The 24,670-nt window shown below is 47.3% G+C and overlaps 1 protein-coding gene across 2 annotated transcripts in view; it reads left to right on the top strand.

The window, feature by feature from the left end:
* LOC129381685 (uncharacterized) overlaps positions 1–24,670 on the top strand; it is a 71,601-nt gene that overhangs the window by 4,205 nt on the left and 42,726 nt on the right. For both annotated transcript variants that reach the window (XR_011890985.1, XM_072285336.1), the window contains exons 3-5: positions 4,261–4,387; positions 10,335–10,411; positions 14,245–14,371. Coding sequence is in view for 1 of the 2 variants with exons in the window: in XM_072285336.1 (XP_072141437.1) it covers positions 4,261–4,387; positions 10,335–10,411; positions 14,245–14,371 (331 nt within the window). In the remaining variant the exon portion in view is untranslated. The remainder of the gene's footprint in view (positions 1–4,260; positions 4,388–10,334; positions 10,412–14,244; positions 14,372–24,670) is intronic.

Raw genomic sequence — 24,670 nt, 5'->3', positions numbered from 1 at the left:
GGGTCGAAGTACCAAGCTTCGCAATGTGTAGTAAGCCAACCGCGTGTTTGACTTTTCGCGTTTAATGCTTGCTAAAGGAGCCTGTCGTACAAGGACCCTTTGCCAGGCGCCATTGCAAATAAAATTTACGCGCTGGAAATCGCCAATGCGCCGTCAATGGAACGTTTTGGTAAGACAATTTTTGTAGCGCATGCGTTATGGGAGACGATTCATGACATCGAGCTGCCTTGATACTGTGCCATGAACAGGCGGCTGTCACGGTCTACAGACATTCTCCCGCTCTGCCTCGAATGGCATCCTCAAGAGGCGTTCCTCCCTTGCCTTCTCCCATACCGGAGCTATGGCCCTACTTCATGTCAACGTGATGATTCCCGCCCCCTTTCTTATTTCTATACATCTTTCACATATGGCACATCCATTTTTGCGTATTCTGTCATTGGGTGATCAACCAAATTCCCGTGCAGTGGTCGGTACCGTTGCAAGCAGTTCGCATTGAACCGATGAATTTGTTCGTGGGATCTTGGCCGGCTCTCCCAAAGCGCGGCTCCTTTCAGAGGAAGGGAACGGGGCCTACCGTGGAACATTGCAGCTGTCTCCTGCCGCGCAGCCGCTTATACATTGGAGACGCGGTAGCCACCACTTATTCTACCAGCCTCGCTTATGTATTTACAACAGCTAAACCTGGTGAGGGTACCTTTAAAACGACTCTCTGTCTGCCTTACGGATTACCAGCTACGCCATATTAGTACTCTGCAAAACATGCGCTTATTACATTTAACGCAGCGTGCCGAGATTGCTGCTGTTGCATCGTCTAATGACACTGTCTTGTGCACTTGTAATTCTGCAAGTCTTTCCCATCTTCTCAGATGCCAGCAACACTACCCTCACATATGCGCATTGGGAGACCTATCTTAGTTTGTGTGATAGTTATCGAAGGGTTGCAGAGCACCTACGCCATTTCTTTATTATGAGTTGTTAAACATGCTCTGCTAACTGTAAATGCATTCCTAGGAACTTCAGCTACAGACGTATGTAAATATATGCATGGAATAGCCAGGCTTTTAGAGAATAGTCCGCTATCAGTTTGAGCTTGCATCTGTCACATCAAGACAAGGTTTTCCTGGGCATACTTCTAGCTTCAATGCAGTTGTGCCCTTGTCCTGTCGCCTTTTCCTTTATACACGACCCGATTAGGCTGTCTACGGCTAGCAATGAATAGGCGGTATGGAAAACGTGCCCGGGCACTTTTGCACACGACCCATTGACCTATATAATATGGTTGTTGATATCGGGGTACAAAGTAATGAACGTGCCAACATGCTGGTTGGTGACATCATTCGCCAGTCATCCTTTCGCTGCACCCCCAAGCTTTCGAAACAATTTCCTTTTCTATAGGAAGCTTCGGCACCGGGACATTCCAGATTTTCCTACTCAACTTGTAAAATGCATAAATGTCTTGACCAAAAACTCTTAGACTGACATGAACGATGTTTGTTGCATTTGAGAAAGTTCTAGCTACTGTAGTCCGGGAATCATATATATAGGGCTTGGATGGTATGCAGAAATTTCCGGAAATTGACATGTTTCTAAAAATTTGAAACACCGTTTGCAATTTAGTATCTCTACTCCTAAAACAAATATCGCAGTCCTGTGAACCGATTGGTTTAGAATATCTAAAGCGGCCAATTTTTATTTATGAATTACCAATTTACAGAAATGAAAAATGTTTCCAAGCGTTTTTCAAATGTAGGAGCTACAACATTCTGGTAAATTTCAGACCGGTATTACCTTTGTCGATTTACGAGTATAATCGTTCTTTTCAGAATTATGGTATCGTTTTTATTGCTCAATTAGAGTTGAAAGCTCGATGTTCTTCTTTATATATTTTGGCTGAATCAGTAATCTTTAGACGGACGGTCACAGCTAATCATGAAGTTTGTTTACGGCAGCCACAAGATTTCATCGTTTTCATTCACATTCGATTGCCTCCATCAAAGTTGCTGCAAGTGTGACAGAGAAAAACAATATCCCTACTCCCAAGTACTTAGACAGAAGCCTCCGCGCTGAAGTTTTCTTTTGCACGTTACTAACTAAGCAGCTTTACATCAACGAGAACGCGTCCCTCTCGGTAAAGGCAAGTTTGGTCAGTGCCAACGCCTCCTTATTGAATTTATCAAGCGTTTCATTGCGATCTTGGTGCATCATGGAATACGCTTCTTGCTGGAAATTAGAAGCAGAGATTTGACCTGTGTAGCGCAAAAAAAATTGAGACGTCTTTTCCTTAGAACGCTGTTGTGTTCTATTCATCATCATCATCATCAGCCTGGCTACGCCCAATGCAGGGCAAAGGCCTCTCCCATACTTCTCCGACAACCCCGGTCATGTACTAGTTGTGGCCATGTCGTCCCTGCAAACTTTTTAATCTCATCCGCCCACCTAACTTTCTGCCGCCGCCTGCTACGCTTCCCTTACCTTGGAATCCAGTCCGTAACCTTTAATGACCATCGGTTGTCTTCCCTCCTCATTACATCTGATGTCAAGATGTCATTACCTCACGTTTGTTCCCTAACCCAATCTGCTCTTTTCTTATCCCTTAACGTTACACCTACCATTCTTCTTTCCATAGCTCGTTGCGTCGTCCTCAATTTGAGTAGAACCCTTTTCGTAAGCCTCCAGGTTTCTGCCCCGTAGGTGAGTACTGGTAAGACACAGCTGTTATACACTTTTCTCTTCAGGGATAACGACAACCTACTGTTCTTGATCTGAGAATGCCTGCCAAACGCACCTCAGGCCATTCTTATTCTTCTGATTATTTCCGTCTCATGATCCGGATCCGGCGTCACTACCTGCCCTAAGCAGATGTATTCCCTTACCACTTCCAGTGCCTCGCTACCTATTGTAAATTGCTGTTCTCTTCCGAGACTGTTAAACATTACTTTAGTTTTCTGCAGATTAATTTTTAGACCTACTCTTCTGCTTTGCCTGTCTAGGTCAGTGAGCATGCATTGCAATTGGTACCCTGAGGGAAGCAAGGCAATATCATCAGCGACTCGCAAGTTACTAAGGCATTCTCCACTAACTTTTATCCCCAATTCTCCCCAATCCTGGTCTCGGAATACCTCCTGTAAGCACGCTGTGAATAGCATTGGAAAGATCGTATCTCCCTGCCTGACGCCTTTCTTTATTGGGATTTTGTTGCTTTCTTTATGGAGGACTACCGTGGCTGTGGAGCCGCTATAGATATCTTTCAGTATTTTTACCTACGGCTCGTCTACATCCTGATTCCGTAATGCCTCCATGACTGCTGAGGTTTCGTCAGAATTGAACGCTTTCTCGTAATTAATGAAAGCGATATATAAGGTTATATTCCGCACATTTCTCTATCACCTGATTGATAGCGTGAATGTAGTCTATTGTTGAGTAGCCTTTACGGAATCCTGCCTGGTCCTTTGCTTGACAGAAGTCTAAGGTGTTCCTGATTCTATTTGCGATTACCTTAGCAAATACTTTATAGGCAACGGGCAGTAAGCTGATCGGTCTATAATTTTTCAAGTCTTTGGCGTCCCCTTCCTTATGGATTAGGATTATGTTAGCGTTCTTCCAAGATTGCGGTACCCTCGAGGTCACAAGGCATTGTTTATACAGGGTGGCCAGTTTCTCTAGAACAATCTGTCCACCATCCTTCAACCAATCGGCGGTTACCTGATCCTCCCCAGCTGCCTTCCCCCTCTGCATATCTCCCTAGGCTTTCTTTACTTCTTCCGGCGTTATCTGTGGGATTTCGAATTCATCTACACTATTTTCTCTTCCATTATCGTCGTGGGTGCCACTGGTACTGTATAAATATCTACAGAACTCCTCAGCCACTTGAACTACCTCATCCATATTAGTAATGATATTGCCGGCTTTGTCTCTTAACGCATAAATCTGATTCTTCCCAATTCCTAGTTTCTTCTTCACTGCTTTTAGGCTTAACTACAGCGTATTCCTTTTCAGAAAAAAAATCCACATTTTATAAATTTTACCGTGCTTGGCCCTTTCGTCCATACGAATCTCTTGTTTGCACTTGGCACCTAATTTTAGAATTTCTGAAAGAAAAAGTATTGTATACGCAAACACAGCCGCCAGCTTTCCCTAACATTAAAGCTCAACTAAAACGTTTTGCATGCCACCATTTTTCAGCGCTCAATTTTTTTGCTCTTTGAATTAGCTTTGCACAGCGGTGAGTGAACACCTCTTCTGTTTTTTCGTGCCATGCAGATGCCACTGACAGCGGAAGCACCAATTACGCACCTGCAGTAACCACCGACAGGACCGATCACGCGAGGCCCAGTACGAGTCGTGCTGGCATCGAGAAAGTATCGTCCACTACGAAAGACATCGCGAGGTGAGCCAACATTTCGAAATATTTCTTGACATGAAACAACCTAGCCATTTAGGGAACTGCGACAGCAACCATACCGCTCACGCCGGACCTTATCCTACATAATAAATAGAAAAATAGCTCATAACTATAAAAGCAACTGAAAACAACTGCGCCGAAGGCGTGTGAAAACGCTTCAAGGACGCCTTATGACGCTTTAGAGACTCCTGAAGACGCTGGAAGGATACGTGGAGATGTTTAAAATAAGCATGAAGACGTTTCTGAGAAGTGTGGATACACGTTTAACAGACGTGCGGTGATGGTTCGCAGACATAGGGGAGACGTTTCGCAGAGGCATGGAGACGTTTAAAGGGCGCGTTCGGACGTTCTATGGATGCGTGAGGACGCTTGAAGGATGCGGGAAACCGCTTCTCATTTCTCCATACCATAGGGTATGCTGACGCGGCGTGTAAACAGGCAGTTCTGCAGCAGCTTCGCAGACGAGTGCAGCCAATGTTGGGCAAGCAGCCCCTTCGGCGGGTGCAGCCAGCGTTGCTCCACCTTCCAAGAAGAGCCCATCAACTTCTAGGTTCCTTGCATTTAAAGATATTGTCACTCAAGGGTCGATGTTGCCAAGGACCGCTTACAAGAAGGTCGCTGAATACGATTCCTAGTCGAACGGCGCCACCGTTTCACTTGGAGTCGTGTAACCCACACAAACCCTGCGTCATATGGAACGAAAAAAACTTTGTAAACTAAGTAAGCTGTCTTATATTTCACACGAAGTACAAACGTCTTCGGCAATATGTACTCACAAATATTTCAGATGAATGTAAAGGGACGTCTACGCAATCTAGATGATTTTAAAGAACTTATTTAAAACTTAGTCCTAAACTAATGTCACCCGTCGTCGCTGCGTAGTGGTTAAAGTGTTCGACAGGAAAGCACGAGGTCGTGGGATTAATCTCCTACCATGGCAGCCGCATTTCGTTGGGGGCCAACTACGAAAATACCTGAGTACTTTGATTTAGCTCCAAAATAAGAGCCCCTGGTAGTCCAGTTATGCCGGAGTCCCCAACTGCGACGTGCGTCATAAACAAGTCGTGGTTTTGACACATAAACCCCCATAATTCAGCAATGTTGAACTATATTGCGTTGAGGAAACACACCTAATAACTATACACACTCTCATAGACAATGTTATTTTTAACAACAGATTGCGACGATGGTCTCCTCTCGTCGGTTGGTGTGGCTACAATAGTAGACAAAGGGCTTCCCTACGATCAATTACAGCTTCTAATGACCTTTGAAGCAGTTGCTGTTGGAGCACTGCTGCTCGATATGATGCTGACAATGACTTCCATTGGCATCCCTCCCAATCATGAGCTTCAAGGAACCGTTTCAGAGCCCTATGATGAACGTCCCGAAATCTATATAGTCTTGCGAGATGATAAAGCGCATAGTCCCCTTTGGGGAGATTCTAGCTGTAGTTCGCACTGTAACATTTTTTCTCCTGTGGACACATCTTTATTAATAACGAGTCAAAATTATTTCGCTTCAAATAAAACATTCTCCTCGATAGACATATGTATGGTATCATGTACACTCCTGCCCTACTTGGAGGAGAACGTACTAAAAAGCCTGTGAGAAGTCTGTTCCCGGAACTGATGAGCCTATGTACCCAATAATAAAACACCTGCACCTTGATATACAAATTGCTCTGTGGCCCCTTTTGAACACAATGTGGGCAACAATATTAATTTCTTTAGCATGGAAAGACGCTATTTATGTACCCATCTTAAAGCAGTGTAAGGATACATCTTCTATTGCAAGTTACCAGACTATAGCATTAAGAGGCTGCTCGTGTAAGCTATTTGAAAAAAATGATCAAACGAGAGGGCGGACAGTAGACTCGCCCACATGCTAGAAGCCAAGTAATCGTTACTGTAAAGATGGAAAGGGCAACGCCTGAACCATCGGCTGTGAGAGAAGATTGCGGAGCTAAATCGGAGCATCGAGCAGCACTCCTCCACACTAGTTAGGCAGCAATGGGACGAGATCTGCAACATGACTGACGGGCAGGTACGCAGAGGCGGCTTTTGGAACCATCTGAAACACCTAATGGTCGGCGCAAAAGCTAAGCCGTCGCGGAAGGACGCGATGAGCAATCTGCTATATGAGGCATGCAAGGCCGAAACACCGGACGAGCTTGTAGCAAGACTGATGGCCAGGCACCTCCCCGTGGCGCATGCGGCAGCTACCGAGGACGCGACCTCCCAATACTCGGGTCGACCTAACGCGGAATTTAATGCCGACTTCACCACGGAAGAGATAAACAAGCACTCGGAGGTCTCAACAGCCGATCCGAACCGGGGGCGGATAACATCACGAACTGGCCCTCCGCTATCTGGACGAGAGCTGCGCGGAACAGCTCATTGCGATAGTTAGCGAGACGTGGAGTTCAGGCAAAGTTACCATAGAATGGAAGACGGGAAAAACGGTCCTAATACCGAAACGCGGCAAACCTCTCATCATGGATAATCTGCGCCCAATCCCGCTTACGTCGTGCGTGGGTAAGACCATGGAGCGTGCGGTGCTTAACCGTATGAAGCCTCACCAGGGAGAGAACGAGATATATCCTCAGAACATCACTGGCTTTCGTCAGGGGCGTGCGACGCAACACGCTATGAAGCTGGGGAAAAGCCAGATGCTAGACAACACAACAAGAGGCGTCAAGTGCATCCTAGGCCTAGACCTAGAAAGGGCCTTTGATAACATACGGCACTCCTTCATTCTTCAACAAATCTCAACACTCGGAGTTGGTCAATGTCTCCATGACTACATCCGTGACTTCCTCAGGGGAAAGCAGGCCTCACTACAAGTCAGGTCCCTGCAGTCGGAGCCAGTCGTACTGGGCGACTGAGGTACCTCGCACTCCTACACTCTTCAATCTGGCCATGATAGGACTGTTCAGGGAACTGACTCGATTCGAGAACCTCCACCATGTCATCTATGCAGATGACGTGACCATGTGGGTGGCAAATGGTAGCAAAGGACAAATCGAGCACACTTTACAAAATGCGATCCGAACCACTGAGAAGTACCTCAAACCAACAGGCCTGTGGTGCTCGCCGAGCAAATCTGAGCTGCTGATATACAGACGCAAGAGGCGAAGTCCCAAACTGAAGGGATGGGACACAGGCGCCAACCTATGCGTCCGCCTGTACACCGCTGAAGGCAACACGATTCCGGTGGTCGGTCGCATGAAGATGTTGGGCACGACAATAGAGGCGAATGGCTCGAACACCATCGCAGTCACGAAGGTCACCACGAAGGCAGAGAATGCCACATGCCTACTGAGACGGGTGGCCAACCGGAATTACGGGCTCAAGGAGGGCAACCTGCTTAGACTGGCACAGGCTTTCATAATCAGTCACTTCGTGTACATCGCCGCCATAGACAAATGGTTCAAAGTGGAGAGAGACAAGCTTGACACGTTCCAGCGTAAGGTCGCCAAGAGAGCCATGGGTCTAACCATGCACAGGAGCACGGAGGCACTGGACGCATTAGGCATGTAGAACACACTGAGCGAGATTGCGGAGGCACAGGAACGGGCACAGATCACCAGGCTGTCCGGCACACCTGCGATCGGGTGGATCCTACGTGAAATCGGCGTCGCACCTCGTGAGATAGTGTGTAACAGCCACGGGCTAACACCCGACCAGGGGAAAAAGATCAGGGCAGCCCCTCTGTCCAGGTGTATGAGCCTAGAGCACAACATCGACAGAAGACTTGCTTGAGCCAAAGCACTCCTCCAACAGGCAGCCGACTCCGAGAAGGCATGCCGCTTTACGGACGCAGCCAAATATCCTAGACGATAAATAAATAAACGACGAGTCTATGTAGCAGCGTTGGTCAGCAAAGATGGCACGGTCATTAACGCGTGCATGGTCCGCACTGATAGTCCTGAGGTGGGCGAGCAGGCGGCCATCAGCCTTGCACTCCTAGAAGACGATAAAAGCTTGGTATACAGCGACCCCAAGAAGGAGATTCTGTCCTTCGGAACAGGGAGCATATCCGCGATTGTCGGGAGAACAATTTACTCGTCCCCTCACCCCAAACTACATCAATTGGTTCCTGGAACCCATGGGACCAGTGGGGGGGGGGGGCGCTCCCCAAGCTCAACAAGACGGCACACGAGTCCACGCGCGACTTAACTCACCGTACGAGCACGGACTCCTTCTCGGCAGCATCAAAGAGCGAGCTCGACCCCCTCGTCACTTACAACGATCTCACCCAGCATTATAAGTTAGTCAAGAGAACCATGCCGCTACTGTACAAAGCACTCAATAAAGCACAAGAAGCCACGTGCAAGCGGCTTAAGACGGGCACCTACCCATGCCCAGCCTTCCTGCACAAAATCTTCCTGGACGCGCACCCTCACAATGCGTGTCGCTACTGTAAGAATATATCTAGCCTTGCCCGCATGCTCTAGGGTTGCCCCCTGGCGCCGGGGGCCAGGACCACCAAGGAAGAGTGGGACCAAGCTCTACGCAGCTCGGAGTTGAAGCACAGGTCTGGGCTGTCCATCGGGCCCACGACGTGGCAGAGGGGCGTGGCCTGACGTGGGTGCGGTCCGCTGCGCACTAATCGAGCGCACCGACGGACCTCAACGAAGTTATTCGTCCATCCCTCCATGAAATGAGGGCAATTGCTTTCTTGAATGAGACCTATTGCTTGACCTTCATCAACGATGAGTTAGCTGACCATCTCGTGTAGATTCACGCTTACATCCGGGAAACTTCTGTTTAAAAACACTTCCTTCTGTTAGTGTTCCTTGATATGCAAACCTGGCCCCACGGAAGCTTGCGACATCTCTCGGTAATGTGTATTCGAGGCAACATGCTTAGCTTAGTAGAAAGTTATTTACAGAGCTGGCAATGCTCTGTCGGTGCAATTATTCCAGGAAACTAGATTACAAGAGGCTCGAGCACTTATTTATACCATTGTGATCCTAAAAAATGATTTTGGTGCTATTATTTACTCCACAACCGATGTTTTATTCCGCTTGTGTTGATGACGAGCAGATTGAATTTAAATGAAGTAATCTCGCAATGTATGAAAGCGTAGTTCAAACTGGCTTGAAAAAGCGTCGACAGAGGCACAGGAGAATTTATTTGAATTACATTTCTTGAAAAGCTCCTCCCTGCTTTCTTTTCGAAAGTGAGGCGCGGTCCAAGACCTCCATATTGATGTTCATGTAAATGCTTACCAGTGAAAAAAAAAGAGCAAAATTTGAAGGCATCATTTTAGGCCCGAAGTTAGCCTTCACGCCTGAGAGTCACAGGAAATTGAAAATTGATAGACAGGAAGGTCACCCAACATTTAGTCAAGTTGGATAACCTGAACTGGACAAAGGGAAGAAGGAAGGGAAATTATAAAAGTCTACGGTGGATATCGCTGACCTAGCAGAGTTCTCTGCTCTATACCACAACTAGTCACTCAATCGTGAAGTACCTTAAAAACAAATGCAAGAAAACAATGAAGATTCTTAAACTTCTGTCACAAACAACGTGGGGCTGTGACTGGATGTTCCTAAAACTTCTTCAGAAGCCTCATTGGAACACGCCTGCATACGGTGCCATAGAGTGTCACTGTGCTCGATCCTGAGAATCACCTAGCCATCCGGCTGACCCGTTGTAAGTACTGTATCAGTTAAGTTGACAGTGTTCGTGCAAATCAAGTTGCTGTTCTAAATATAGCGTATGAGCGCCATGCATCAGACATTGCCGTGAGTGGGTTGTGCGTCCTATGCCAGCTAGCGCAGTCTGTCATTCATGAGTCCGAAACATTTGAGATAGCGCGTTTAGCAAACACAACTTTGCTCTTTTGGAACTTGCTTTTATCAAGATAACTTCCACCTTTTGTCACAGTTGTAAGTATCTCATATCAATTATTTTATTATTTGCAGCAGTTCTGACGCATTCTGGCGTTACCAGTCAAACACGGAGCGCAAGCCGATAACCGACCAGATTTACAACCTCGACGGTACGTAGGCGATGGTCTTTCGCCTTTACAACAAATATGGGAGAGATGCCGTACGTCGACCGTGGCAGTGGTGCATTTATTGCACATAAAGGTGCGCTTCACTAAAGCCGCCAAGTTGGTTTCCGCAGGAGTCATATTATCACTTTCCTTAGTAAGCAATTTGTTTAGATGCGTGCAAATATATACACAGCCTATGTAGCAGAACTTTTGAATGAAATTATTCTCACATCAGTGATATAGCGAAGGCACCCTCCTAGGTTATCGAGGCGGAAACCGAGACTATACATTCTACGCAGTCATCAGTTGAGTCATAATTGGACTCGGCGCTTCACCATAGGTGTATAATTTTATTTGTCAAGCAGCATCTGTGTGTTTGTCGTGCTGGCACCATAATTTTTCTCTTAAACTGATGGCACTTTGTTGACAAAGATAATGCTTAGATACCCACCGCGGTTGCTTAGTGGCTTTGCCATCGCGCTGCTAAGCACACCGTCAAGGAGTAAAATGGCGGTAGCGGCGGCTGCATTTCGATCGGGGCGAAATACAAAAATACCTGTGTACAGTACATTGGGCGCACGTTAAAGAGCCCCAGATGACCAAATCAATCTGAAGGTTTCGGCACGTAATGCCCCACAATTGCAGTTTAATATGTTATGAATCAAATGCACAGAAAGATGTACACTTAGGGCTGTGTTTCAGATGGCTCTACCGGAAGGTCGGAGCTGTACTACACGGGCGATCACACAAGTGTACCGTGCTACAAGCAGCCGACGTAATCCGCTACGGCTGACTGCAAAAGTTACGCATATGAATTGGGGCTACTAAAGAAAGTTTATATTGAAGCTCTAGATTCTAACAAGCCGAGCAACAACTTTATAATTTCTGTGAAAATTTCGCGCAATGACATACAAAATTGTGGGCAAGTTGCTTAAGCTCTGAAACTATGAATCTACCCAAACTAACATAACAATACGCTTCTCAGCAACCTCTATCTCTATGTCCATATTAAAAAGCGGCCTCCTATAATATTAAAAGCGGCCTCCTATAAGTGTATCACTACCTAGAAATTACAGCGTGTTGGCAACAAGAAAGTCCGCGACATGAAGACACCACTGCTTCCCAAACTAAATACGTTCTCTTTTTGTAAGGGGATTAGCACTGTTTGCTTCCATGAAGCATTTTTTGTTCTTCCAGTATCCGTGCCACTTCCTTCACTGCTCTGACTGATATTAGTTGCGATTTTAACGGTGCTCCTCATAAAAGTAATGACGTTGGAATTTGAATCTGTCTTAACTATTCACGTGCGCAAGAACACTATGGTTCATTAAAATTCAGAGATGCTAAAACTGGAAACTTTATTACCAGTGCTCGTTAAACCGGTATTTATGCTTTCTGCTGCACAGTTAAGTGACATTGCCTCGCAAATTAACACTTCATTACTTTCCAAGCTAATATGATGACTGCAACACGATCCTTACATATACGCACTGAGTAATCTTTTAATGCAAACCATTGTTTGGTCAGAATTTGCTACTTTGACAGCAGCTATCCGTCTATCTATCCGCCAAACACCTTGATAATTTCGCGGTAGTTTGGTATGCATGTTTGGCATGAACTTGGTATGTACCAAAATACGCATAGTATGACAAGAGTGCACGAAGAACATAAATTATTGGTCATGACATGCATATTATGACATGCGTTTAACGTAGGTTATCAAACAGCCGTCTACGTCTTGGTGCTCTCATTGTAGCTTCGTTAACTTGGTAGGCATCAAAATTGGCATAGTATGACAAGAATGTATCAGCAACATCATTGATAGGGCATAATATGTATATCATGGTATGGGTGTCAGGATGGTCATGAAACGGCCTCCTAAATCTTGGCGCTCTCATGTTTGTTTCTTTAACTTGGTATCTACCACAATTGGCATGGTATAACAAGACTCTATGACAAACATAAATGGCATGTCATGACATAAAAATCACGATATGCGTGTCATGTAGATCATCAAACAGCCGCCTACGTATTGGTATATGTATCAAAATTGGCATAATAAGCCAAAAGCGTATGACGAACATGAAAACTTAGTGCCCTTCTACTCTATTAAGAAGGGTGGCCAAGGGAGCTGCGTATGTGGGCCCCTAATGGAGAAGTGCACCTCCGCCGTGGGACTGCCCGGCTTGCACAATCTTTGTGATCGGCCCACATATGGGCAGCTCTCAACGCCGCCTGCTTCCCCTCCGCTGCGGGTCTTCGGGATTTTGCGTCTACACATGGGCACGATCCTGGGCGAACTAGCGCTTAACAGCTCTGCTCTAAGTCTTTGGTTATGTCGTGAGTGAATTTCATGAAGTGCTTGTCATGTAGGTCATCAAACATCCGCCTACACCTTGGTGCTCCCACGGTCGTTTCATTAACACCGATTAAAACAGGGCATTGGATGCGCCGCATTTTTTAATGTTGCCTAATAGTCTATGGATTGCCTAACCAGGGATGTAAAGGACGACAGCCGTTTGAAGTACGAAATGCATGTAGCTCCCGTTGTCGGCAACCTTCAGGAGACCTTGAGCAAACCTCCGGAGCTGTTATCCAGGAAATCAAGACGAGAATGGGACGTGAATGGGGTGAGAACAAAAGGAGAACAAATTGGCATCGTTGGGAGAGTAAAACGATTTCATCCGGGGAACCAGTCAAAACGTAAGAAAATGCAGTCTCCTGGCTTCAACTCTTTGTACAGGACCGCATTACATAGGCTAGTTACAGCGCAAAGAAGTTAAAAAAAATATTGGTTCAGATTGCACCGATAGAGAGCAGGAGTGCCCGATTAGAGGGGTTCACATGCCAGTCTCGAACCGCTGGGCGCTTTGAGAGGTAGCCCTTCTCAGCGACGACCTCACCGATCAACATTAGAGCGTCCGGCACGCCGATGATGCCGCCCGTGTCAAAGGACTCGAGGCGGCACCTAGGTTCGGGTGGTTATAGCCCCACCCCGCCCCAATCGCCGGCCATATTGAATAAAGTTTTCACTCACTTGCTCCTACTTCTTGCTCATGCCCGCTTGCAACATCACTTTAGCTGTAATTTCTTGTACGCTGAAGTACATAGTGGCGTAGTGCTCATTTCATAGTGGCATATAGTCGTGATTCCAGGAGCATCAGCAATTGTTCTTTCCGTAATGAGCTTCTACCAATCTATTGCTTGTAGCCTGTGTTTCCTTAAGAACTTCATATACAGGAGTCCTCAAATGGGATTCAGATAACCGGCTTCTGAAATGCGAGTACGTTGTTGACAGACGCATGTATGAGTCGTAGCAGGCCTACAATTTCTGTTCAGTCTTCGAAGAAAAATTTATAATACCTAGTCTGAAATATGTCCTCTCAATTTCTCTTTGTCCTCGTTTACAACGGGCTATGTCTGCTGCTTATAACAGATGAAAAAGAGCAAGAACACTGTGAAGCATCTGATGTGCCTATTACTAAATGATGCGCCAGAAAGGTTGGGTCAAGGGAAGCGCGCTGAAAAAAACAGACGTGTCCATTTTCGCTTCGTACACTATCTTGTTCGGCCCGCGGTATGTGATGGAGTGTAATAATCTTCCGAAGAGGCCAACATTGCAGAATCTTGAGTGGTCAGCTCCCTTATGGCCACCAACTCTTGTATGGATTCAAGAGAGAGTTTTATAATGAAAACTTCACCGCATATGCAAGCACTGTAATACGGTTCCTCTACCACTAACAGCTTTTGGCTCGACAATAAAAAAAATTATTTCTTGTGAACTGGCGTTGCAGAGCTGGCAATTAACACTTCTTGTGTACTTTGATACCATACAGGTGTATATTCCAGCGGTAGCCCTAGTCAGCTGCACCTGGGGCCCACAAGCAGCGTCAATCCCACAAAGCCTAGCACAAGCCGCACTGGAATGTTGGAAGCATCAGAAAGTTTACTATATGGAGCCAGGTAAGCCGACATCAAGAAAAGTTTCATTGCTAAACCACTCCGAGACTACATGGAATGCTTACCGGAGTGCAACTGTACCTGCCCCCTCTAAATATTCAAGGGAAGCGCTAGCTCTGATTTCTGAAACAGGAACTGCATCAGCAGTTTTGAGCATTCGGCAGGCGAAGCTGGCGTTAACATTCTTCGTGGATGCAAGAGAGTGACTCGACACGGAGGGATCCGAAAGCATAGGGTTTCCTACAATATACTTGAGAGTACTCGGGTGCTGCCATCGTTGAGCCACCGTCGGAATGACGTGAATTACATAGATTTATCTGAATTTGTCTGCCTTCTTTGTCGTAAATTTCAGAGCAATCTATACACATCGAATTGCGGAAGGCGCTGCAGGCACGTACAATGGGTTCTAATGGAAACTAGTGAGCTTGTCGAGGTGGCCCAATGGGAACGCCCCAGGTGTCTCAAGGCACTGGCTTGCCCGCGATAATTAAATGAGGGCGTTACACATCCCTTGTCGATGCATGCGTCTGCGGTGTAATATCTTCAATATACGGCCTGTTTCACTAGAGGCCCTGTGTTCAAATTCTCCCGCCCGAAAAGTTTAATATTTTTTGTTCAGTTATTTATTACGCAGCACAATGTCCAAACCCCGCAGGGGCGTCTGCGTCAGCAGGCGTTTGGTGTGTTGCGACACCACGGACCCGAGCACACGAGGGTTGGACCCTCCCGCGTGTAGCCGTGCGCGGCTTAGCCGTGTCCGGGGAAAGGGGGATCCTGGGGGTTGAGCCGATGCCGGGTGTCCGGACCTTTAAGGCCCCCCGGCGGAGGCAACACACCTCTTTGGCCTCTGCTTCACGTAGACGGCACCCCCGGACTGACCCACCCGGGGGAAATCGGTAGTTGCCTTTTCCTGTCTCTCTCTCCCTACAACCTTCGTCTTTTTCTTACTTTCCACCTTTCCTGTCTCCTTCTCATTTCTTTATTACTTCCGACCTTCCTGGCAGCAAGGGTTAACCTTGTGTGACTAGCCAACCTTGGTTATGCCATATTGGGTTATAGTGGCAACGTACAGCTGGCGTTTGCAGGCCCTGTTTTTCAGGCCCTGCAGCGTCCCCTTGTTGGACTCCATGGTGGGTGGCTGGCGTTGCTGCCGAAAACTACACGTCCACACATGGCTACTTCCTTCCCTCCACTACTTGATCGCCCTCAGAAAAGAGGGCGCACCGATGAAGTCTTCCAATTTTTTGGCCGCCAAAAAGAATCCTTCCCGCGCTTCCATGTTATCCATTCTGCAAAACCAGATAAACCAGTAAGAACTATCTCACCCTTCCTTGTCTCGAAGTCATTGACTGAAGCCTTTGGTCCTGGATATAAGGCGTCGAGGATGGCAAGCGGGGATCTCCTCTTGGAGCTCCACGATCAAAAACAATATGAAAAATTGTCAACACTAGTGTCATTTGGGGAAACCCAAATAATTATAACCCCGCACCGCACGATGAACACCACCCGTGGTGTTGTCTCTGACGATGACTTGATGGAGCTCACTGAGGCTAAACTCTTGGAGGGCTTCAGTGACCAGAATGTAATAAATGTTAAACGAATTAAGATGAGGCGAGATGGAAAAGAGATCAAGACGAAACACCTGATACTCACCTTCGGCTCAAGTGTCCTTCCCGAGTCTATCGAAGCCGGTTATATCAAACTTCGTGTTCGGCCATACGTTCCCAATCCTCTCAGATGCTTTAAGTGCCAACGTTTCGGCCACAGTTCACAGAACTGTCGAGGCCGGCTGACTTGTGCCAAGTGCAGTGACAAAGAACATTCTTCCGAAACGTGCCAGAACACTCCACATTGTGTTAACTGTGATGGCGAGCACGCCGCGTACTCGCGGTCGTGCCCTGCCTGGAAAAAAGAAAAGGAAATTGTTACAATCAAAGTCAAAGAAAACATAACTTTCAAGGAGGCACGGAGGCGGGTATCATACCTGCCCAAGAAAACCTTTGCCGATGTGGCGCGTCAGGGGGCAGCGTCACAACGGCCTCCGGCGGCTGTCCGGCTCACAAGCAGTGAGTCGGCAGTTACGCCTTCTGCCCCCGCGGCGGTTGCAGCTAGCGCTGCTCCGTCAACCGAGCAGAAGGAACCATCGACCCCGAAGGAGGGCGCAGCCGAGGCTGCCTCAACTTCCGAGGTTCCTTCATGCGCTGGCAACGGCCGGCGTAGCCAAATCCCTCTGGGAGCCCCATCGACCTCCGGGCTGGTGGGCGTAGGGGTCTTGCCCTCCAAGGCGGGACTCCCTCTGAAATCTTCCCGCTCGCAAGAGCACGTGTCCGGCGCCTCACAAGAGGCAATGGACACAACACCTATCCTCAAGGCGCACCAAGCGCCTAAGGAGCGTCGAGGTTCCCTCGAACGCTTCAAAAAGAGTAAAACCCCGGTTACAGGGCCTCGAAAGGGCCCTGTAGTCTAAGGCATACCTTACGTTTCCATACACACAGCACTTATTTACACTCAATATGGATACACAAATTATTCAATGGAACGTCAGAGGTCTCCTTAAGAACCTTGATGACGTGCAAGAACTCATACAAAAACACAATCCAAAAGTGCTGTGTCTACAGGAAACTCACTTAAAACCACAACACACAAACTTCCTCCGACCGTATGTCAAGTTCCGCAAAGACCGCGATGATGCTGTCGTGTCATCAGGCGGTGTTGCCATTTTTATTCATAAAAGTATTTCCTGTCAGCGTTTAGAGCTACAAACGCCCCTTGAAGCAGTGGCGGTTCGAGCTGTTCTTCTAAATAAACTCGTCACCATTTGCTCGCTTTACGTACCCCCACACTACAAATTAAACAAACAGGAATTTCAGTCATTTATAGATCAACTGCCAGAACCTTATGTTGTTCTTGGCGATTTCAATGCGCACAGCTCCCTGTGGGGCGACTCTCGTATAGATGCGCGAGGTCGTCTTGTTGAACAGTTCCTTTTTTCTTGTGGTGCGTGCCTTCTGAATAAGAAGGAAGCCACATATTACTCTCTAGCAAACAGAACCTTTTCTTCAATCGATCTCAGCATAGTCTCTCCTTCTATTCTGCCCGAACTCGAATGGGAAGTTACAAAGAACCCTTATGGAAGCGATCACTTCCCCATACTAATACGAACACCTCAAGAAAACGAATATCCACCACAGGCACCTCGGTGGAAGATTGAGACTGCTGATTGGGACAAATTTCGAACTCTTACTGGTATCTCATGGCATGACATCTCCTCGTTAGAAATTGATGCAGCTGTGGAGTATTTTACAGCCTTTATAATAGATGCCGCATCTAAATGCATATCACAAGTAAATGGCCTGTCGTGCAAACGGCGTGTTCCGTGGTGGACCGACGATTGTAGGATCGCACGTAAAAAACAGAACAAAGCGTGGGGTTTGCTACGCGCTTCTCCCACTGCAGAAAATCTTATCCACTTTAAAAAAGTAAAATCCGAAGGCAGGCGAACCCGCCGACAGGCCAGAAGAGGAAGCTGGCAGAAGTTTTTATCGGGCATCAACTCGTACACAGATGAGGCCAAAGTCTGGAACAGGGTTATTAGGATAATAGGGCGACAAGCGCAATCACTCCCTCTGATAAACACACAAGGCGATACCCTGCAAGATCAGGCAGACTCACTTGGGGAGCACTTTGAGAGCGTCTCGAGCTCAACCCATTATTCTCAGTCCTTTCTTAAATATAAACAAACAGAAGAATGTAAGCGAATAATTAGAAAATCCACACAGAATGAACCCTATAACCGGCCTTTCAGTATTGCCGAGCTGAGAGCTGCCTTGAATACATGCAAAACCACTGCACCGGGACCTGACAGTCATGTATGACATGATCAGAAACTTACATACTGACACGCAATTTACACTACTTACACTTTTCAACACTCTGTGGGCTGCGGGATACCTCCCATCTACATGGAAAGAGGCGATTGTGGTTCCTGTCCTGAAGCAGGGAAAAGACCCCTCCTTAGCAGCAAGTTATCGTCCGATAGCTCTTACCAATTGTCTGTGTAAGCTCTTTGAAAAAATGATTAATCGCAGACTCGTACATTTCCTCGAACTCAACAATATACTCGATCTCTATCAGTGTGGCTTCAGACAAGGGCGGTCAACAAACGATCACCTTGTGCGCATTGAAGGAAATATCCGCGATGCATTTGTACATAAGCAGTATTTCCTATCGATATTCCTTGACATGGAAAAAGCTTATGACACGGCATGGCGTTACGGGATTTTGCGAGACCTGTCCGAAATGGGCATCCGTGGAAATATGCTGAACATAATCGAAAGCTATCTGTCAAATCGTACCTTCCGTGTAAAAGTCGGTAATGCACTGTCACGTCCTTTTACGCAGGAAACTGGTGTACCCCAGGGAGGCGTGCTTAGCTGCACTCTCTTTATCGTTAAGATGAATACACTTCGTTCTTCACTGCCCCCAGCCATTTTTTATTCCGTCTACGTAGACGATATACAGATAGGCTTCAAATCCTGCAACCTTACAGTATGTGAAAGGCAGGTACAGCAGGGCTTAAACAAGGTGTCCAAGTGGGCAGACCAAAATGGATTTAGAATTAACCCGCACAAAAGTACTTGCGTTCTCTTCACAAGAAAGAGAGGCCTGGTACCTGATCCCTGTATAGAACTGGGTGGACAACAAATTCCTGTTAACAAAGAACACAAATTTCTAGGTGTTATCCTTGACTCCAGGCTTACCTTCATTTCACACATAAGATGTCTTAAAGCAAAATGTCTAAAAACCATGAACGTACTTAAAGTTCTATCCCACACTACATGGGGTAGCGACAGGAGGTGCCTGTTGAATCTTTACAGGAGCCTAGTTAGATCACGGCTAGATTATGGTGCCTTAGTATATCACTCTGCTGCACCAAGTGCATTAAAAATGTTAGACCCCGTTCATCATCTGGGTATCCGCCTCGCCACTGGCGCATTTAGAACAAGCCCCGTTGAAAGTCTATATGCAGAGTCAGACGAGTGGTCACTACATATTCAGAGAACATACATCAGCTTCACCTACTTTCTTAAAGTGCGCTCTAATAAGGAACATCCGTGTTTCACCACAGTAAACGACTTAACGTGTGAAACACTCTTCCGTAACAAACCCTCCATGAGACTTCCTTTGTCGCTTCGTGTAAGAGAACTTAGTGAAGAAATGGATGTTCCAGTTCTCGAACATCGCTTAATGGCTCCTGCTAATCTATTACCGCCCTGGGAGTGGCAGATGGTAGAATGTGACACATCATTTGTAGAGGTCTCGAAGCACGCTCCTGAGCTTGAAATTGCTATGCATTTCCGAGAGCTTCAATCGAAGTACTCCTGCTACGAATATTACACAGATGCGTCCAAATCCCATGCTGGCGTATCCTACGCTGCTGTTGGTCACTCTCTCTCTGAATCTGACGTGCTGAACCCCTTAACGAGTATCTTCACTGCAGAAACATATGCCGTACTGTCTGCAGTAAAACATATAAATAAATTAAAACTCGACAGAGCAATAGTATTTACAGACTCGTTAAGCCTTGTAAAAGCGCTGAACTCTTTACAAAAGCATACAAATCCTGTTTTCATAGAACTTTACTCGCTCTTATGCAATATTTATCTATCACACAGACACGTAGTAATATGCTGGGTACCTGGCCATAGAGGAATCGAGGGAAATGTGCTTGCTGACGAGATGGCCAAATCAATGGCATCGCAGGGTACTCGTTCTGGTGCAGTCCCTGCTACAGACATGAAGCCTTTCCTCAGAAACAAACTGCGAAGCTACTGGCAACGCTTGTGGGACGCAGAAACGAGCAATAAGCTTCACGTAATTAAGCCTAAGTTAGGTTTCTGGCAGCCAACAACGAAAACACGAAGAACAGACGTCCTATTCACTAGACTGAGAATAGGACACACATTTGGCACTCACAATTTTCTCTTGACCGGTAACGAGCCTCCAACCTGTGGTAGATGTGGCGACCGGCTGACCGTCCTCCATGTCTTCCTGGAGTGCCGGGAAGCCGAAAGAGACAGGAGGAAACATTTCCCGTTTGCATACCGCCATTGTATTCCCCTGCATCCGGCTATGTTTCTTGGTGAAGAACCGCTTTTTAATACCAAAGCAGTCCTCGCTTTTTTAACAGATGTCGTACTACATGTTACAAGCCCATTCATTTCTTAGCGCACCCTCTTTCCAGAGGATATCGCTAGGATAGATTCTCTGTACAGCACATGCCTCTAGGCCCTTGCGTTTCAAGGGCCCTGGTGAGGCAGTAGTGCTCTAGACAATATTATACATCTAGACAATAACATATTTTATATATTGCATCATCCTTTCTCAATACATTTTTATGTTCATAGTACACGCCAATAGTCATTCCCATAATTTTATTACTTCTATATTTTATGGAATTTGCATCAACTCTTTTAGGCCCCTTTACAGCCACGGCGCATTAAGACCATAAAACCCATCAAGCACTGCGAACTCATTAATCATTAGCATGGCGCTCTTTGGCCACATCTGGCCCTTGCGCCATTAAACATCAAATATTCATTCATTCACAATGTCCAAAATAACGAGTTTACAAAGTCACTACGCCGTTTGAAGCCAGAAGGAGAATGTTTAAGCAAATCTATGTACCTCCCATAATTCCCATGCTCCCGTAGAAACTAGCGCCAGATTTCCGTCTACTGGTTATTGTATGAAACTATAGCAAAAAGGAAGGAAACACCAAACTGCGCAATCATGAAGCTGCAACAACTCGCCAGATGTTCACTCAGGTTAGCACGCTGCAATATGCGGCGCAGTTGAAGGCTCGTTGCCTGCTTACTCACTACACCTTAAAGAATTCATATGGATAGTGAAGAGAAAGATGGTAATCTAAATCAAGGCTCACAAAATGAAGCAGTGTATCTAAGTTTACTGAGCGAATGTAGCGTGTGCTCAAAAAAGAAAGCTTGCCCTAGAGCGACAAAACCGGTTGTAGGCGGTTGGCCGGGACGCTTGAGAAATGACTCTTCTTCGTTTCCCAGACAGTTAAATTTGTGTGCGTGTGTCCGCCATGAACAATCGCTAAATGACCGGCGTCACCGTTTTGTTGTGCGAGCTTTGAGATTATCGGATTGCGACGAGGCTTATTGTCGCTAACGACGTCGTCCAACGCTAGGTATATCAAGGCAATGCAAGGGCTTTCCGTAGCACGGGGCTAGCTCGCGATCACGGCACGGTCCTTCGTCTTCCTCTTCAGTTGGTACATACACAGGGATGCGTCTGCTTCATTACAATGCCCCGAGAGCCAAGCGTAGCCATCGTGGCGACTCCGGGCGTGGAGAAGAGCAGGTCTTAATACGGTTTCAGGCGGTTGACGTGTACTGTCTCTCGCCCACGATGACACAGGTCTCGTGACACTGTCAGCGGCTCGACGATGTAGTCGACCAGTGAAGAGGCCTCGATGATACGGTATCGACCCTGACAACGCGCCAGGAGTTTGTAACAAAGGCTGGCAATGTGGGCTGGTATCCAAAGCCACACAAGCGAACCAGGAGCAAAGTCGTGTGGTGGTTGATCAGTACGGTCATGTCTTGTCTTTTGACGTTCTTGAGTCTCACCAGTCAAAGTGCGGGCCAGCTGACGGCTATCTTCAGCATATTTGGCGACTTGGGAAAGCGGAGTATACTCTGTAGCGTCAGGTAGGTACGGCAGTATGGTGTCCAAAGGGCATGAAGGCTCACGGCCATACATAAGGGCAAAGGGGGAAAGCCGGTGGTCGTTTGCGTCGTGGTGTTGAATGCGAACGTAACAAAGGGGAGTACGGTGTCCGAGTTCGAGTGGTCGGTTGAAATATACATCCACCACATGTCGCCAAGTGTGTGATTGAACCGCTCGGTCAGTCCATGTGTTTGGGGATGGTAGGCGGTCGATTTGCGGTGAATTATCCTGCACTCAGCGAGGAGAGCTTGGACGCCCTCCGACAGGAAGACACGGCCCCTATCACTTACTAGTTCTCGGGGAGCACCGTGGCGAAGAACAAGATTGCGAAGAATGGAAATACCAACCTCATTGGCCGTCGCTGCTGGCAGAGCTTCAGTTTCAGCGTAGCGAGTAAGGTGAACTACACGGACAATAATCCACTGATATCCACACCCGCTGCATGGAAGCGGGCCGTAGAGGGCGATGCCGAAGCGGTCGAACGGACGAGACGGGCATGGGAGCGGCTGTGAAACGATAGGAAGGTGTCTTGCCTTGTTGGCATCTACTACAAGTCTGAATGTACTTTTGCACAAAGTTGTCCATGCCTCGCTAATAATAATAACGCTGACGCAACCTTGTGTGTGTTTTGAGTAAGCCGGCATGAGGACTTAGAGGATCAACGTGAAAAGACACGCAGATGTCAGAGCACATATGACGAGATATAGCAAGGATCCATTTCCGACCATCGGTCATGTAGTTGCGGCGATATAGACTGTTGTCCCACACGGAAAAGTGGGTTATTTGGCGACGCAGTGCTCGTGTCGAAGGGACATCAGCCGGAGCCGCAAGGTAGCCAAGTAACATTGCAAGTGTTGGGTCCTTGCGCTGCTCTGTGAGTATGTCAGTGATGGGCATGGTGACAGGTTGGACGAGGAAGCTGACAAAGACGCCAAATCAGGCGTCAGTGGGGAGCGAGAAAGCGCATCAGTGTCGCAGTGCTTGCGACGAGAGCGGTACATGACGCGAATATTGGATTCTTGTAAGCGAAGCGCCCAACGTCCCAAGCGGCCTGACGGGTCTTTCAAGGAACAAAGCCAACAAAGGGCATGCTGGTCAGTAACTACAGTGAAAGAACGACCGCGAAGGTGTGGGCGAAACTTGTTTAGTGCCCAGGTGATCGTGAGGCACTCCTTTTCTGTGACACGCAGTAATTTAATTCTGCTTTCTTTAGAGTACGGCTCGCATACGCGGCGATGTATTCATCGTAGCCAGCTTTCCGTTGCGCTGAGACCGCGCCAAGGCCAACTCCGCTGGCGTCAGTATGAACTTGCGTGGGAGCATCAGGGTCATAGTGGCGAAGAATCGGTGGTGACGTCAATAAGTGCCGCAACTGCTGAAAGGCAGCGTGACATTCAGGTGACCACGCTGCTATGCCGATACTGCCGGAAAATAAACTTGTCAAGGGCGTCATGATGGATGCGAAATCACGTACGAAGCGACGAAAATAGGAACAAGAGCCAATAAAACCTCTGACCAGCTCTGGGCCGTCCGGCAAGCCGAAGATGCCGCCCGAGTCCAAAGACTTCGAGCCGCCACCGGAAGCCACCACAACAAAACTGCCGGACCATTCATTAATAATGTTTCTTCTCTCTCTGAGGGTTTTGACTGACGTGGGCGTTGGGAAACCTGAAACGGCGGGGTGCTTGTCTGGGTCCGGGAGGACGCCGTCTTTTGAGATAACGTGACTCAAGGTGGTTAGCTTGCTTGCACCAAAACGGCGCTTTTTGAGGGTAAGCAGTAGGACGAGAAAGGTCAGAATGTCATGCAGGCGAGCGAGGTGTGTCGGAAATTGGGTTGAGAAGACGACGATGTCGTCGAGTTAACATAAACAGGTCTTCCATTTGTAGCCGCGAAGGATGGTGTCAATCATACGCTCAAAAGTAGCAGGCGCGTTGCACAACCCGAAGGGCATTACGTTAAACTCGTGTAGACTATCGGGTGTAACGAATGCTGTTTTCGGGCGGTCAGGTTCGGCCATTGGAACTTTCCAGTACCCACAGCGTAGATCCAAGGAACTGAAATATTCTGCGCCTTGTAAACAGTCTAGAGCGTCATCGAACCGAGGCAGTAGATAAACGTCTTTTCTTCTTATCTTGTTTAGGCATCCGTAGTCAACACAAAAGCGAATGGAGCCATCTTTTTTACGTACCAATACGACAGGTGAAGACGAAGGACTTTGAGAGGGACGGATTACTCTACGTTTGAGCATGTCGTCCACTTGCGCTGTGATGATTCGGTGCTCTTCGGCGGAGACACGATACGGGTGCCGTCGCAAGGAGGAGTGGGAACCGGTGTCGATGGTGGGAGAAACAGCGGTGCCCAATCATGGAACTGTCTTTTGTCTTCCTCTCCAGTCGGCACATACACAGGGGCGCGTCTGCTTCATTGCAGGATGAACGTATTCCAAACAGTCTCGATAGTTGCAGGGCACCAATCAATGGCTTAGGTTAGGTTCTGGGCTACTTACTGCATGCGCAGAGTATTACTTGGTGACCCTTTCTTTAA

Source organism: Dermacentor andersoni, chromosome 11 (genome assembly GCF_023375885.2).
Source record: "Dermacentor andersoni chromosome 11, qqDerAnde1_hic_scaffold, whole genome shotgun sequence".
NCBI lineage: Eukaryota > Metazoa > Arthropoda > Arachnida > Ixodida > Ixodidae > Dermacentor > Dermacentor andersoni.
This window is presented reverse-complemented; position numbering and strand designations above follow the sequence as displayed.